The 18,325-nt window shown below is 40.3% G+C and overlaps 1 protein-coding gene across 1 annotated transcript; it reads right to left on the reverse strand.

Moving 5' to 3' along the window:
* Positions 1–15,280: 15,280 nt before the first annotated feature.
* sox11a (SRY-box transcription factor 11a) lies at positions 15,281–18,048 on the reverse strand. The gene has a single exon (XM_058399912.1). The coding sequence runs from the start codon at positions 17,934–17,936 to the stop codon at positions 16,815–16,817; it is 1,122 nt and encodes a 373-aa protein (XP_058255895.1). The 5' UTR covers positions 17,937–18,048; the 3' UTR covers positions 15,281–16,814.
* Positions 18,049–18,325: the final 277 nt, after the last annotated feature.

Genomic DNA, 18,325 nt, shown 5'->3' on the forward strand with positions numbered 1-18,325 from the left:
ACTAAGCCTCACGACTAAGACTGAACTCTTGCAGCTAAGAGCTATATTATACACCTACTCTTAAGCCACACATATGACCAATGATGGTAACTTTGTCTAGTTGAATAGAAACAGGTCTGAGTTATCCAATGACTAAAATGGAACTCAAAAGTGTCAGTAAACACAGCTCATCATGATATTTCAAAGATATTGATATCTGTGGTACAACAACTGTGTATACGCAAAATATCTGAGCTCACACACCAACCACGTTTACATGCACAATTCTGACTATTTAATTTCTAATTCTATATCAGAAAGTCTTTTACTTATTATGCAAATTAGCCAGTGAGTTCTCTGTCTCTCTCTCTTTCTCTTGTTTAAGCTCATATGCAAACAAACGTGTCTCTCGTTTTCTATGGATCTCTGGAGGTTAATAGGTAATCCTCTTTTAAATAAGACACACTGGGTGTTGCTATCCTGGGCTGATTCTGTTCTTTCTGAGGGACAAACCACAGGATCCCATGGAAAAGCAATTGGGGGAAACAGGGGTGAGGGGGAAGGGAAGAGTCCTACAAAGCCATCTAACACCCAAATGGAAGAGAGGAGTACACAGAGACTCCAAACACCTTTAACTACAGACTAGCATTTGCAAGATTGAGCCTTGAACATTCTGCCTTAACTGATCAAAAGCATCACACACTCACGTCTCTCTCTGTCTGCCCCTCCTCAGTATTCCTTTCTCTCTTTTTTTACTTCAGAGGGAGGTAACTTTATTTTCAAGTGATGTTCTTGGGCCTCATACTGTTTTACGGTGCTATTGTGCTTATCTAGAAAAGGCCAATAAAGCTGGTGATGTTATCTTCCTCGAGACTCATAGCCTCTCTTCTGTGCATTTTTTATTAACCTCCTGGGCCTTGTCTCGATAGGAGTTCTACAGCACTGTTTCTACTCTCTTGTTTTTTAAGAAGATATTATCCCTAGAGTGTGTGAGAGAGCGAGCCAAGGAAACTAACCCGAAAGCTTGCCGAAAAAAAAAACACACACAAAAACATAAAAACATCAGACCTGCTGTTTATCCTCTGCAAGATTACAAGCAAACCATCAAAAGAAGTAGAACCTTCTACATCTGAGAACCATGAGAGAACCTCAAAGATTGTTGCCTGAAGACCGTCTCTTGTTTTGCCATCTATCTTAACTTGTCTGTGCTTTGTTTTTCTAACCCCTGTGAATAAAGTCCTTAATGCAACAGTTATTGTAACCAGAGAGTACAAGCTTTCAGTCCAAATCCCTTCAGCACGCCACACGTTTACCAGCAAACTGGCACACAAAGCTTATAATCTCCTCCTCATTATGCCTGATTCTCGCACACACACTAATGCGATGACAGTTTGCAGCCTAATTACACAGGTAGGAGTTTGTGTGTGTGTGTGTGTGTGTGTGTGTGACATCAGTTTGAGCTCTTCTATTAAATGTGACCACAAGTTTGCAATGAGAATGTAAAAATTACAGCTGGGATTGTTGCTGGGAGTGCTGCTACATAGGAAAACATCTCACCTAAAGAAGAGAAGACAATTTCTCCACTCTTCATTGCAGATAGAAATGACTGAACAATTTAAAAAAAAAAAAAAAAAAACTAATTAAATGCTAAAATGTGTTGCCTTTTTCCCTGACAAGTCGCCTATTGCACACGGAAATGACATTCTCTTCTGTGCTTGTCAGAACTCATATAATTATCGTGTTCACGTCCATCAGCGTGGCTTTATCTGTTGCTATATGGCTGATTTGCGCTACGTAGAGGGCAGTTCTGTGGAAAGCTGGCAGGAGAAAAAATATGTTGCGCTCTTCACACAAAGACTAGCTGTTGATTAGCTTGCATATGTATAATGATGTGTCAGAGGAGGGGAAAAAAACGGAGAAAAAAATTAGATGAAACTTTGATGAGGAAGTCTCTTAACTGGGCAATCAGTTGTTTGTACAGAAGAGAGACAAAAAAGTGAGGGTCATACTTTAATTTGAGAAAGGAGCACAGACGTGTATGTGTGAGTGTGTGCTGATTATTGGGTCCTTTCTCCTGCTTTAATCACAGTGCAGACAGATTCACAAACACACACACACACACACACAGATTCTTCACCCTGAGGGAGATACAATTTGCTCTGTTCTCTTTGAAGAGGTCTCGTTTTACGTGTTTGCTTTCAGTCTGTCAGCCGCCACGCTGTTTGGAAAAGCATGCATTACCTCTCACTCTTTGGTTTATTTTCTTCACCTCAGCCCTGGAAATGAGCTTCTTCTCCCTGTGTCAATGCCCTTGCGATCCATAAACAATGGCCCTACGCAAACAAACCAGGCAGTGTCTCAGGTAGTCTCCAGACATCACACGTTAATGTTTTTGGTACAGGTGGATCTTTCCCATAGGACCAATTCTCTCATTCAGTTCCTGTGTTTTAATGATGCTAGCCTGAGCAACGATGTCCTTTAACAATGAGTTGCTTTCACTGCGTACCGATCGTTTGGGTTAACACGTTATGAGCGGCCATACCGGTGCGGTACAATTTGTGTATTTTCAGCTTGGTATTTGGTGTAGATGGCCTACAGCAGCAAACGATCCATCATTAATCAAGCAGTCCATTTCATGGTGTCTTAAAGAAATGGAAGTAAGAGAGGAGAGGGAAGAGAAAACAATGTGTAGAGAGAGTGTGTGTGTGTGTGTGAAAAAGGAAGAAAAAGAGACACAGCAGAGGACTGAGGGGTGTGAAAAGCCCGTGGGGCACACAATCAATATCACATTTTCCATTGCCACCTTCACAGCTATTGTAAATGACTGATGTCAAAAATAATAACAGGACAAATCAGAAACCTTAGGTTTGCAATTTCGCTCCTCGCCCCGAAGCCACACCCTTCTCTCTTTCACTTTCCCCTCCCGAGCAAACCGATGTTTACAATGATACCCGACAGAGCGGTCCTCCGAACCATCAGCGACGGCTCCCATTTCTGTAGTAGTAGCATGCAATAGTGAAAAAGAATGGAAGGAAGGAAACTATGTGCTACCTCCTATTATCGGCCCCTTTGTGCACGTTTCGTTAGAGAGCGAGGAGGGAAATTGGATGTGCTTTCTGGATGATGTTCCTGCAGCATTCTGCGCAGCGAAGACGATAATGATGAGATGCAAAAAAGCTATCGACACAATGGCTCCACCGAGACACTAGAGCACATAACAGACTATATATTTCTATGACACACTACAGAAAGTGAGGTGTACTGGAGTAGTAGATATTGCAACTAAAAAGACACCATAGCCATTAGCGTAATCGCAGTTTGACAGAAATAGCTTGAGGGAGAAATAATAGGAAAATAAGAGAAATCTAGTTTAACTCGATGAGAATGCTTTGCTCTATTGTGTGACGCCATAATATTTATATAATAACATTAAGAACAGAAGCCTCAGATACAGCCTCTGAGGAGACCAAACAGCTAACACAGCAAAAGTAGAAGAAAGAGGAGTAGCAATCGTAGTATGACCTCTTTGGATGTGTGTAGCCCCAAAAGGTTCTATACCTGGACTGGTTTAGGAATGTGCAACTTTGTGCAATATAGGATGGATTTATACGTGCTGAGATAAATGAGCACAAATTAGAGGTGCAATGGGAAGATTGCAAATAGCGCACCATCTGTGTGTTCATTAAATTCACTCCTTATTCACAGGAGTCGCTTCAGATTTCATCACGTTAGAGTTTGTGTTCACTTGAATGAATACTGTTGTACTGCACATACGGTACAAAACCCGCAGTTACGTGCTATGATACAAGCATCCAAATAATATAATAATAATAATAAAAAATCTCCAAATAATGTAAAAAGGGCTTTGTATCTCTGTGTAGATGCTTGTCTACTCTGAGCTACTGAGGAACGTTGGGATATTGGCAGGAGAATCAGCAGGAAGCAGCTGAAGCCGGGCTTAGCTGCCTCAGCAGGGAGTGTGTGGTTGTCTTAGTAGAGAGGTGAAGAAGACTGAAGGAGGAGCAGCAGGGATCTAGAAAAAAAAAGGTGCCAAAACCCACAGGACTCCAGCAGAGTCTGGCAATGAACCATAACACTATGACATAAGACAAGCGGGAAACACAGGACGAGCATTACAGAAGCAAGCAACTTGGACTATTTCCACCACACAAGACTGAACTGACTAATGCTGGTGTAATGACCTCCTTAATGACATAGCTGGCATGACAGATACTTCTGCATACGTGTTGGATGAACTGACCCATCTGAGAATGCTACATCTCCAGAGAAAACTACTCTCAAAATATTGCTGATATTTTGTCAGCTTCAAACAACTCTCCATTTTCTCCTATGTAGGGGGCAGTTCTATCATCCCACAACAACACTGTGCTGCTTCCTGGTAGGGAGGGACGCCGGTGCCCTGTAACCCATAACCGAAGGAGAGAGCTCTAAAGGCTTCAGAAGGCTTTTAAATGGCCCTGACCTCTGTATGAAAGCCTCTCCTATTTGTGGGCCAGAGAATGGACAGGAGGACTCTGAGTGGGTGGTCCACTGTCAACCCACTCCTCTCCCCTCCACAAGGAAATTTACATGGCTTTAACGGTCAGTTTCCCCTGTCCACCATAAATCAAGAGCACACCACTGGATGGAAAGGTTGAAAAGATGTCCTGCACAGGATGGAGTCCAAAGGAAAAGGGATTGTGTGAAAACTATTCGGGTAGAACTGTTCCTGTGTGACATAAACTTTGCTTAAACTTGGCTGAGACACAGTGGAAATACGGTTGAAAATGCAAAGTAAGGTGGATGGAATCTGCTCCTCTAGAACCAGCAGTTACTAACAAATCACAGTAGCAGAAAAAGGTGAAATAAGGTGTGTAATAATTGCTGTTTCAATAATACAGCTGCTTCATTTTCCTACAGGCGCTCTAAATCCACCTTGCAGTTCCAGTGCTTAGCTAACCTGCTCCCTTCTCTCCCCCACGGGTTCCCAGTGCCATGCCATGAAAATTACCTCTCCTGTAATTGAGATCCAGCCTGATTAATCCGGTCTGATTGTCTGATGACCGGCCGAATGGGATTCCTGTTGTAATAAGAGAGCCACTGCAGAGCCACAGTGGCAGCCACTACATTCTCATGTGATTAGCATTCTGTGTGGGACCCTTTTTCCCCTCTGTGGAGATTCTCAATACAGTGAACTGACTGTCCTTCTAGTGTTGCACCTGAATTCTTTTCCTGACTTCTCTATGCTTTACATGGGAAGAAGGGTCATTAGAGCTTAACTGCTTATTGAAATAACCTGTATGGTCTGGATTGTCATGTAAATTTATTTTACATAGAGAGAAAGAGATATACATCACCATGCTTTTCCTCAAACCCGACTTCCCCTCCTCATTACTCTCAAAACGGCTTCTCCGAACATAAATATAGAAAACAATTAAGCCAAAAACATATTATATGTCAGGCTGAGAGATATCAGGAGGAGGAGGAGGAGTGTGTGTGTGTGTGGGGGGGGGATATTAGTGCATTTATGTTCAGTAAATCTAAGGAAGGAAGAATGTGACAGTGTTAGTGAGGGCGAAGGCCTTCGAGCACTCATGCATTTGTTCAGTGTTTAATCAATGGATTCATCAAACCATTCATTTCTTTATAGATGGTTCATATGAAAGCTATTTGTCTCAGTGATAAAAGCAGTCACTCTAGAGCTATTTCAATCGTCATCCCACTGTAGCATAAATCATCAATCAAAGAACACATTGCTGCTGAAGAAACCCAGAGCTTTGTCTGAAAACTCCAGTGCTCAGTGCTATTGACCAGTGATTTTATGGATTTTATGGTCACTCTGAAATATATGGGCTTGTATCACACAACACTGGTCATTAACTGGAAGAATGAGTTGCATGGTTTACAATGTAAGTAACTCAGAATTAGGGTAACTCTGTAATCCAGTAAGATTTTATTACAGCCATAAATAACCAAGACACAAAAATGGAAAGTAAAGGGTCATGATCAATGTAGCATGTAAACGTGTGCATCAATTGACTATTTATAAACACATCATAGACAGAATTATTCTTGACCATAACATATTCAGTGGACATTAAATACTCGGTAAATATGATAGATGGTGTAATAATATGCAGTTTAAAATGCATTTTGAACATGAGTTAGATTTTAGAATGATCTCTAATTATTATAAAATTTTTATAAATTTTTTTGTAGTTGTATAAGAGCAGGATTGTAAGAAAATAAACAGCTTATATAGTACCGATATTTTGGATCAATTACTTTTCATTGTTTCGATCAGGAAAGAAAAGTAATGTATAATATACGTTCATAATGATGAAGGTAATCACAATATTAGTTCGCATTTGCAGTCAGAAAGAACTTAAGAATTGGAACCGTTACAGAATGTGATGCTTTAGCTAAATGCTAAATTCTAAGCTACAACTTTATTTAATGAACTATGTTTTGGACTGGTGTAGTCATCTAATTGTAAAATCATGGCACTGATAAGAGACCACAATTTTTGATATTATATTTAAATATGCTGTGTGTCACATCACATAAACTCAGCTTCTCTGCAGCCTACATCATGGCCGCCATGGACTGCAACTCCCAGCATCCACCTGCACTCCCACGCTCACAGTTATCAGATTTCTGATGACCTTGCCTATAGCCTATGTGGATGTTTATGCCTGTTTGAACCTGCTCTTTGATGTTTTTTGGATTTTTCGCCTTCTGTGTCAGAAGAGACTACTCTTTAGGGGTGTACTACATGATTGTTTTTCTGAAAAATAAGCTTTGTTGAAAATGAGTAAATATTTGTAACTATTTACCATTTAATAATTCAGAACTTGTGTGTTCATTTGTCCCTTGTTTAAAAAAAATCCCCATAATTTCACCATTTTATAATAATGACTTTTTCAGACTATAACCACATCCTGACCCAAACATCCATCTAGCAATGCTTCATGACCCATTAATGAGATGGAAGGTATTTTTACTGTCCTACTTTTCAAATAGCTGCATTAGCACCTGATAGACCTCAGTGTCAATCAAGAAAATAATCCTGAACTGAAACCAGGATCATTTCATTACCAAAATGTACCTTGATAAATAAAAAAAATCCATAAGGCTCAACTGCACATGTATATAAAATGGAACTGTGATCAGAATCTGGCGCCGCATTTCAGTATCATTAATATCTACTGAAAGAAAGTCTGACCAGTCTGCTTTAAAAGCAGAGCAATAACACAGCTGAGGTCAGTTCTTAAAGGATGGGGAAAGTATAGCTTCTATACTGAGAGCCAGAGTAATTGGATTATTAGCACAAGAATCCAAAGCATGTTTTCATTTCCTGTAAAAGAGTAGCTTTCTGACTGACAACTGAACTTTACACCAAGTACACCAAGAGATTTCTAATAAAAAAATGACTTCACAGTAACAGTATATGAATAATCATGCACTAATACCTGAATTGATACTTACTTAAATGTGAACTAATGAGTTGAGTCGTACTCATCACATGAGCTAATCTTAACTAATCTTATGAATTCATGCAAGAATAACGACTGCCTTAAGTACATGCTAGTACATGTTTGTTAGATAATGTCTCAATTAACATGCTGAGGTAAACTAAATCCAACATGCTCTATAAGAAAGAATATGAATTAAGCATGTATCATTTCAAATTGTTCACTCTTGTGAGTAAAGGTGCCCCAGGCCTGAGACACCCAGAGCATGTAGTAGTCCTACAGTGGGATTTGAAGAGTAATAGATGGATAATTAATCCAAAAAGAGATCTAAATTCAGGGGGAATTATAGGTGTTTATGATTAGTGTGACTTTCTACGTTCAATAAGGTGGATCAGTGTAAATTAAGAAAATAATCCAGCATAATACAATGATGTTTGTGCACAGCTGCATATGGCAAATGAGATAAACAATTTGCATTATGCATGTTTAATTCATATTCTATCTTATAGAGCAGGCTGAACTGAGTTTACCTCTATGTGTTAATTAATGCATAACACATGTACTAGCGTACTTATGGTGGTTGTTACTCAGGCATGGATTGATAAGATTCATGTCATAGTTAAGGTTAGCTCTTCATTAGTTGTAGTGATTAGTACATGCCTTAACTCATCATTAGTTCATATTTAGGAAGTCTGAGTATAATAGAATATTTAGGAAGTTCAGGTAGTTATGCATGATTATTCATGTAATGTTATTGTATTGTATTGTTAAGCACTACTCATTCTTGAGGAGTATATTTTTTTGGCAATTCATGGAAATGCAGTGCTAAGGACCTAAAATCTACCCCTGGCTAGGATCATTATGAATTACCTTTGCAACTCCTGTTCTTTCTGGTTTGTTGCTATTTGTCTAAATTACTATACAATTGGGATGAGATTTCTAGACATATGCATGGTTGCTACACTAAAAATGCCATGCATATTACATACACCTCATTTTAAAACAAACTGATTGTTTTGACCTTTATTATACAGTAAGTGCTTGTAAGGCTTGTGGCCAAGCTAGTTCGTATTTGATCATTAGTAGGTCACATGATTATAAAAGGAATATATGCCGTATTCCCAGGAACTTACACAAAACCCCTATTGCTTGCCTAAGTCTTTTTAAACATTGTCTATATTTTGTTGTTCTCAGCTAGTACTTTCATTTCGCTTTCAGTAGAAGTTCACAGTAATGAGAAAAAAACCCTCTTTTCCCACAGGATATAATGGAATCCTGTTGTTATTTCTACAGAGTATTTTATCTCAGGAAAATAGGACACTTTAGATCTTTCCAGGTATATCCATGCACAGGACTAAAAACCTAGAGATACTCCAGTAATAATTACATTACCTCACCTCCCTGTGTATCAGCAGTATTAGTCCCATTTAAATAGGACTTCACGCTTGTTTTTCTGTCCTGCTGATCAGTAAACGAAAAAAAAAAAAAACATGGAACATCCTTTGATATCGTCTGTTTGCAGCATGATGTGTGGGTATGAACATCAACAAGTAAAACCCCTTCAGATCACAGACTTGTCCTTCATCTCTGCACACACTATAAATATCTGATGATCCCTGCTGCCAGAAATTGAGGTGAAAGTGCTGAGGATGCATAAACCATGAGATTGTGAGGAATATGGAATCACTCAATTAGTAAAGAAATCTCGGAATCATTTGCCTGGCTGATATTGTCACTTTGCATTGGATTAACAGCTTGACATGGAAAAAATGCAACTTTCTACTGAAGTAACTGGTCTATTTATTTACTGTGTGCTATTTAGAATAAGTCCACTTCTCTCTCTTTAGGGCCGCAACTTTTGGCTTATTCCAGCTGGTCCCAGCTCTTTTCTGATATGTTTTTTTCTCAAAACAGCCTGATTCTCCCTCCCCGGTGGACCACAGCACAGGATCCTGCCGTATTCTATAGTGTATGGAATATAAAGTTTGACCCTTGGGACTGTATCCACACCTGTGCAGGCCATGGTATCAGCATATTTGTGTTGAAATTGATTGTACAAGGGTGGAGGTTAAGCCTTGTGGCTTTGATTTCAACTCCAGTAAAGGACACAGAAGCCTAGTTTTGAACTGGATCTGGGTCTTAGACCTGTGGCTTGGTATGGAAAGACAATTTTCAGCAAATAAAAATTTCCCGTCATGGGAAGTAGTTAGCAGTACTGTACATGGTTCAGATGACTAATTACTTCAAAAAAAAGAAAGAAAGAAAACACATTCTCAGCCTGTGCGTTAGTTTATTCAAACACAGTGGAGAAATAAGCAAAAATAACACCATTACGTTGGCCTCAATGTCTTAGATCTTACACCCAAGGGCACATAATAATGTTCTGGATTGGTTGTGCTTCTTTTTACCAATGAATCTCATGACTATTTCTTCTGGTGGACAGTGTATCACAGTGACCTCTGGCTTTAGTTTTGTAGTTCACCATGAATGTGTAGCTAAAGTATATTTAATTACTATTTTATTTACATATTTAATTACTGTTTCATTTCATTTACTGAATACAAATCTGTCCATATGTAAATAAACCGAATTAAAATACTGGCATTCAAATTCAAAGTGAGTGTTTTTTTTTATTATTTGCTCTAAAAATTCTGGGATCAGGAGGCCAAAAGAATGCAGCATATAATTATAGGCATTCTCAATATCATGGCTTACTTTCATAACATTAGACCTGGCAGTACACACTGTTAATGGCATTTTTGGCAACCACTGTTCTTGTTGAGGCACATCTGTGAAAGTGTAGAGAAATCATTACCATGTTTGAGGAGCTACTTAACGAATTATATGTTCACTCAGCACTCAGCGTCCCAGAAAGCAGGCCAATCACTAAAGGCCATGATATCATAACAGTCAGACTTTTTAGCATTTATAAAGTGCTGTTAGGTTAAATATAGTTTTAGTCTGTGATGATCATTTCAGGGTAACAGCATAGCTGTTTATTCACCGAGAAGACATGTCTCTGATTCAGAGGGACATGTTAGAGACTGCAGCTCTCGCTTTCATGCTGAAACATACAGTGGACTGTTCTATCAAATCGAAAAGGCTAACGGTCATTGCAACGCTTGCACTCAGGTTCGTTATAAGCAAACAGTTAATACAAATTTATTTCATCACTTGTTTATCGCATAACAGCAAATACCTTTGTCTGAAATGTTCCACAATTTATTCAAGGACAATTAAGAGAAAAAAAAAAACACTGCATATGTGTGTGTGTGCATTTAAGCGTGCTTGTTCAATATTAACCCTGTAAGAGACGCTGTTATGGCAGAAGGTGTGCTAACCCAATTCGTGGCAGCACTGAATTCATTATGAAAATTAAGAAAAAAAAAAAGCTCCTAGTCACCCACGCTTCCTCAAAAAGGCTTGGGGGGGAGGAAGATGGAGGGGGGGGGGGGGGTGATGTGCTAATTATTTACTCAAGCTGCAGAGACTTTCAAATTAGACCCCGTGCTGATGCAAACGGTGAAGGGTTGTCCTAATGGGGTAACCGGGGTAACATATGAATTGAGGGAGAAAGCAGGGGACGTTGAGGATTACAATGGTCACTGGGCAGAGTGCATTGGAGAGGGCCCCTATAGAGAATAAGAAAAGGAGAAGCCAGGCCAGGGCCCCGGAGCAGTATTAGATTACAGCCACATTTGAATGGCCAAGCGTCCGCTACTGGTTCACTGAAAACCGCATACCCTTAAGCTATTGTCCTTAACTGCTTGTGCAGAGCTTTGGAGAAACTGTCTTTTCATCTAGAACTCTCCAAAAGGTTTGCTACCTTCATCGCTTGTCTGATAATTGGCGGATTAAAAAAAGGAGGTTGAGCGAATAGGGGCATTTTTCATCCATTTCTGTTCCACTGTAAATGCAAGGAAACAGAACAAGCCAAGACTGAATGAGATGAGATGAAATTGGGACTGAGGGGTTGTGAGTGGCAATCACTTTCTTTCTGGAGTTAACATAGCTCTCTCTCTCTCTCTCTCTCTCTCTCTCTCTCTTTCTCTCTCAAGGGAATGGAATCAAAAGAGGGAAAAGAAGGATTGGAGGAAGAATTACATACCTAAATCCATGCATCTGGGCAGCAGTCCAAACAGACTGCACCTAGTAGATAAAGAAAACAAGGGAGCAACGAGCACTATTATAGCTCTCGGTAAAACATTCAGTTTATTTTCAGCTCTAGACCAATAAACCCCAATAATCTAGGCACTATGTGAATTTTATAGAGACCATACATCAAAAACTCACTTTATATAAGCACTTGATCTAGCATTTTGCTTTTTGTAGGCCACATTTTGTTAACAGCAAGTTAACATTCGATATAACTATTTCTGCATTTGTGTAGTAAGATTCATTCCACACAGAGCTGTTGTGCAACTAAAAAAAAAACATGCCAGATTTCACCAGAATCACGAAAGCAGACATAAATACAGGAAATACACATTGTTTTTCTTTTGAAATGTATTGCAATACCTTCAATTATAGCAAGATTCTCTGTGTGAAGCATCCAAAAGAAACACATTTATTCCTACAATATTTGTGCTGTGTATTGCTTTCGACAATGTGTTGCACATATTGGCCAATCTTCTAAAGAGACAAAAAACCCACCTCCTGCCCTGTAGAGTAAATGAAACATCTCCTTAAAATGTTTGCAGTTCTCTCTCTATTTTCTCTATTCTCTATTTTATGTCAACATTTAAAATGATTTACCGAACAAATTCTAAAAGGAGAATCTAAAAGGCTTGGATAGTCAGAGTTTGTCTGTAGTGAGTGACAGCTTTCCTCCCGGATCTCCGAGTCTGTCAATTTCACATCTATGCTGCTCGTGGTTGATATCAAATGCACATCCCTCCATGTGGTGAGGTGTCGGGGCAGGGGAAAGGCCCCGCGAGGGCATGGCGAATATCAGCAGGCCAGATGGAGCAGACAATCTCTCAAGCATCTGTTGAAAGGCCAACACATGCAAAACCATTAACACGGAGCACAGCCTGGGGCTTGGGCAAAAACACTAAGGGGAAGTTAGCAGGGAAATGTTTTACTAGGAAAAACTGGCATGGGTATGTACAAACATAAAAATATGCAGATTGCCACACGCTCACACACATTTGCTTTACTATCCTTGTGAGGATCTTCTACTAACTTGACTAACTCTAACCCTAACCTCTTGTAGGGTTTTAAATACAAACCCGCAATTTTCATCCTTGCTAGTAATATTTTACAGATTTCCTCAATGGGATGAGCTAAATGTGCCTACAAAACTGCCAGATATTCCTATCCTTGTAGGTACATTTGGTACCTACTAAGATATAGAAACATGTTCCCACACACACACAAATATGCATGACAGGCTGCCTGGTCACACAGCAGGAAATTTGAAACCCAGGTTGAAATGCTAGGGACAACATATACAGTACAGTATGTATGTAGATAATCTGTTATTAAATAAATAAAGACTGATATGTAATTCTGATGGATGAAAAACTTTGTATTTTGTTAAACAGTACATATATAAAAAAACTGCAAAAAGAAAATAATACATCTAAACAGCAAATACAGAAAATAGCAGAAAATATCAATGAGTAGTAATGAGTAAATATGAAATGTAACAGTTGCACAGGTTTCTACAAGACATTACTGTCTCTGTAATTCTGTGAGAAAAAAAGAAGAAGAAGAAGAAGAAGAAGAAGAAGAAGAAGAAGAAGAAGACCACTGGACCTTGTGCATCCTCCAAGCATGCATGACAAAAGGAGGTAAATCCAATATAAATTCTCAATGAACTGTTGATTGGCATGAAATGCCAAGAATAGCCCACAAATGACAGAAACACACTAGGTCCACGCAGGAGGTGTGTAATCATTGTTCGGTGAATGCATCTGAAAGTGTACAGAGGCCCACTGCTGTCAATTATTCAGAATCTAACCATTTTGCTTCCCTTCAGTTGCTTGTGATTTGCAGTGAGGTCTCCAGGCAGGGGAGAGTCATCTGCCTTTTGATTCAGTACTGTAGATACTGTTGACCTTTTATTTCCCCTTACAGACAGAAGCCTCTGAAACACTATGGGTTAGTGGGTTAGTTAGAGTCTGGATTCAATTCAGCCTGCAATAGGAATTGCAAAATGACTAAGATTAAAATGACTGACTACTGCTAGAGGAGGCTAAAGAATATTGGATAGATGACAAATTTCCTGCTTTCCCTTAAGCTAAGATTTGTTCTCGTTTCAAACAAGCTGAAAATGCTTCTGTGCTGTCAGCTCACTGACAGAGTGCTTTATGTAGATGTCACATATGACATTTGGCCAAGGCATTTATTTTTTTTTTTTTTTTTTTTATGAATGATGAGAAATTACATTTCCTTTGTCACCCCTGTTTCCCCCAACTGCGTTCGGTATAGATACGATCTTGCACAGAGTCACCAGAGCATTTTGAATTTCGATTTATTTAAAAGAGGAAACGGGGAGGAACTGCAACGGGTCACTAATTTCATTTTGCCACGTTGCAGCGGCATTAGCCCTGAGCAGATTTTTCAGAGGAGCACAAAATCAATGCACACGTTCTATAGGGAATAGCCTCCCGAATCCATTAGTAATTTTGACCAGCAGGTCAAGTAAAGTAATAGCTAGATAAATGTTTTATTACAGATTCTCATACTGACTAAATGACTAAGGCAAACATATATTGCCCATCTATGCATGTGAAATATATTGTGTTAATACAGACAGATGACGTCATGCATGTGTGTTCTTTCAGTGACCGCTGTCTGACACACAAGAAAAGGATTGTCTTTCTCTTTTACTCTAAGGGAACAGATGCATGCATAGCTAATCTTAACCATATGACATATCTAAATTATTGCTATCACAACAAAGATAGATAGATAGATAGATAGATAGATAGATAGATAGATAGATAGATAGATAGATAGATAGATAGATAGATAGATAGATAGATAGATAGATAGATACTTAGTATTTTTCTTCAGCCAAAGCTTAGATTTAAAACAAAACAGTTGAGTGTCATTAGTCAGTAGACCTACTGAATGTGTGAGATTGTGTGAGAGTGTGTGTGTGTGTGTGTGTTGGGGGAGTAGACATTTGTGGGGGACCCACGCTGTGTCTCTACTCTTCACTCTAACAGACCACCAGAGTCCACCAATCACAGTGCACAGCTTTCAAATGGCGCAAAATTTGATTTCTTAAAGGAGCTGCAGTCTTGCCCCAACAGTAACACAAGTGTGAGCTTAACTCAGAAGAGAGAGATAATATTTTTGAAAAAGGGCTTGAAAACTATTTATAGATAGCAGACACCAAACTTGCAGCTTCTAGACTGCTATTGCTGTTAACCGGCATGCCAGTTATGTTTACGTGTATTTATTTGTCATAGATGTGCTTGATGCGTGTTTTGAAAAACCTGTCAGAATATTCCAGTGATTTATTTTCAACAGAAACACAATCCCCCAGCGCTTCCTCTAGCTGATATCCTAATTAAGAAAAGTAGAAGCATGGTTTATGGTGTAGATATTTATTTATTAAAACATGAGTCAAAGAGATTCACACTTGGAATGTGAGGCAACTGCTGCTCAATGCGTCACCACTTCTCTCGGTTTTCACATTCCCGAACACATATTCAAAACAGACTTGATGTAAGACCCACATCAAATAAACAAAATCTGCTTAAGTGCAAGAAACCAAAAAAATACAGGTCTATGGTTGCATTTAGAAAAGAAGGCAGTCTTACGTTGAACATAAAACGTTCCATCAAATGAAACAAAGATATGGAATGTACTTTTTCTCTTTTTTTTTTTTTTTGCTTGCTTGACATTTTTTCAGCCAGCTCACCTACAATCAATACCTGCCAAATTTTCTTATTTCTTTTAAAACAGGGTCGTTTTCTATAGCTTTCTTGTAGTAAATCAAATGTTTTTAGAGGGATACTGATTTTATTTGATTTTTTTTTCCACAGTAATGCATCATGTCATGTGGTCATTTTCAATTTCTTTTCCATCAGTTCCAGCTGATTACTTTCCTTATCACTGTAAAGACAGACTTCAGCATGGTGACAGATCATATTGTTCACAGCCCTACATGTCTGCCTGGCCACCATTTGCTACAATAAAAATGTAGATGGTCTGCATTTACAAGTAAATATATTGCACAAACAAAACAAAAAAAAAATGAAGGGGAAACAGTATGTGCCGTAAAAAATAATAATAATAATAATAATAACAAAAAATTCCAGTTTCACACCTGCGATTTGGGACCCATCCACATATCACGAGTATGATATACATAAACTCCTAACTTTTACTATTTTACAGTACATATACAATCTGGAAACTAGTACCAGCATGGAGGTACGTCTCTTTCACTCTCTTTCACTCTCTCACACACAAATGCCATTATGTTCTACAAATACTGGACGAATCTGATCTACAACTGTACAAAAAAAAAAAACAACAAAAAAAAAAAACCCTTCAAATCACAAGGCATTGCTGAGTCGAGTCTGAATTGATCTGGGACTCGCTTTTGCATGCTCAGACAAACTGATGTGGGAAAGAAGTGCCTGAAACTCACTGAGCGCGCGGTAAAGAACATTCCCTTTTTTTTGCACTGTACAAAAATACGCCTGAAAATAGTTTGCTTTCTTTTAAAAACATGAGGTCTGTTTATGTATCAAAACGGGTCCTCCGCCACCTGCGACTCCGGAGAGGATTAAAATAGGCTGCTTTAAGGTTCACACCGGTAAGTAAACGAGAATCGGGTATAAAAAACGGTAAAAGAAGACCTTTCGAAAGAACAGAAACGATCGTGTTTTTTTTTTCTTTCTTTCTTTTTTTTTTTGAAGTTGGCGTCCTGAATGAACGGTGAAAAAAAGTTCACAGATTCGCTTCGAGTCAGTCCACAGTCTTAATGCGTTCATCTCCCTGCAGTTATAAAGAGGGTTAAAGATGCATAGAAGTTCTCAGATTTTTTTCCCCATAGCGGCCCGACTGTAGTCGATCGATATATTGTAGACCTACAGAAAAAAATCCTTAAAACCCTGTCATGCTGCCAGAAAAAAAGTCTGTTTTCATTTACGTTTTCTTCTCTCTCTCTCTCTCTCTCTCTCTAACTCTCTCAATCTTTCTCTCTTTGCTACAGTACCGTTCTTCATACGCATCTCATCATACTCCTCCAACCTTTCTCTCTCTCTCTCCTTTCCCCAAAACTGCTAAGCAGGCTACCACCACAAGGTGATGGAGGATCACAACAAACAAACGTGTACATGACACGTGAAATTCATCTTTTTATCAATCCTTCAGCCGTACATTATTATTGTTTTAGTACGTAAACACCAGGTCGGAAAAGTTTTTCTCGAGCCAGTCGCCGGCGATCATTTCACTCAGCTCGGGTGTACAGTAGTCGGGGAACTCAAAGTGCGAGCCGAGGCTGCCTTCACTGAACGAGTCCAAGTCCTTATCCACTAGGGAGAGGGAGAGATTTGAAGCGAGGCCGCCAGACTCGGAGCACTGCGACGCCGCTGCCAAATTGAGGCTAAAATCGAACAGCAGGTCGTCTGAGTCCTCGCTCGAGCTGGACGATGTGGACACGGAGCGCGCCGAGGCTGGGGAGGATGAGGAAGAGGAGGAGGAAGACGCGCACGGCGCGCTCTGCTTGGTGATGTTCTTGAAGTTGTAGTAGAGGCGCGCGCCGTGTGGCGCTGAGCTCCGCGTCGCGTCCTCGTACATACTGGCGGTCTCCGGGTCTGTGCCGGCGCTCAGCGTGGGACTGGCGGGAACTTTAGCTGCGCCGTACGCGCGAGTCTGCTCCTCCTCGTCTAGGTCCTTTAAGCGCGCTCTCGTCCTGTCCTCCTCGTAGTCGTAGTCGTCATCGTCATCATCATCCGTGAACTCACTCTTCACGATTTTTGCCACTTTGGCACTCTTATACGCGTAGTCATCCGCGTACTTGCTTCCAGACTTGCTTGTTTTCAGTTTGGGACACTTCTTGTTGGAGGCGCCGCCGCTTTTCGACATCTTTGCACAAGACTTTTCGGGAGACAGCGCCGATTTGGACGAGTTATTGTCCAGCTTTGGTTTTTTCTTCGGACGGTACTTGTAGTCAGGATAGTCTGCCATGTGCTTCAAGCGCAGCCGCTCGGCTTCACGGATGAACGGGATCTTTTCACTGTCCTTCAGCATTTTCCAGCGTTTGCCCAAGCGCTTGGAGATCTCGGCGTTGTGCATGTCCGGCGACTGTTCCATGATCTTTCGCCGCTCGATTTTGGACCACACCATAAACGCGTTCATGGGCCGTTTGATGTGGCCGGTGGCTGTCCGGCACCAGTCCGGGTTCATCTCGGAGCCGGGCACCGGGCTGCACGCCATAAACTCGCTCTCGTCGGAGTCGGTCGCCTCTCTGGACAAACTCTCCGTCTCGCAGTTCTCCGTCTGCTGTACCATGCTTCTGTTATCACCCTCGCAGCAGCTCGTCTCTACCACTGCCAGAGTCTCTGGACAATATTTCACCTGTGCGCGTCTGCTCGCTGCGTTAACTCACACGCATCCACTCTTCCCAGAGTTACAAACCGCCTTCTTAACTACTTTTTTGCTTTTTTTCCCGAGCATGATGTCACGACGAGCGCACCAATCGCAGCTTCTCAGCTCCGCCCATCGCACTCACTGCGTCTCCTTAACCCTTTTGGCGCTCCCCGCTGATGCCTGGCCGCTGCCAAGCGCAGGGTTACCAGATTGTACTCCCACCTTACTTAATGTGCTATCTCTATTTAAAACCAGTCTAGAAAAAAAACTACCCTGAGCTGTGGTAGATATACCATGTGCATTTTCTGTTG

Source organism: Hemibagrus wyckioides, linkage group LG09 (assembly GCF_019097595.1).
Source record: "Hemibagrus wyckioides isolate EC202008001 linkage group LG09, SWU_Hwy_1.0, whole genome shotgun sequence".
Lineage (NCBI taxonomy): Eukaryota > Metazoa > Chordata > Actinopteri > Siluriformes > Bagridae > Hemibagrus > Hemibagrus wyckioides.

What these genes read in the sequence shown, in the direction of transcription:
- sox11a (XM_058399912.1), bottom strand. Translation starts at nt 17,936, where the DNA reads ATGGTACAGCAGACGGAGAACTGCGAGACGGAGAGTTTGTCCAGAGAG.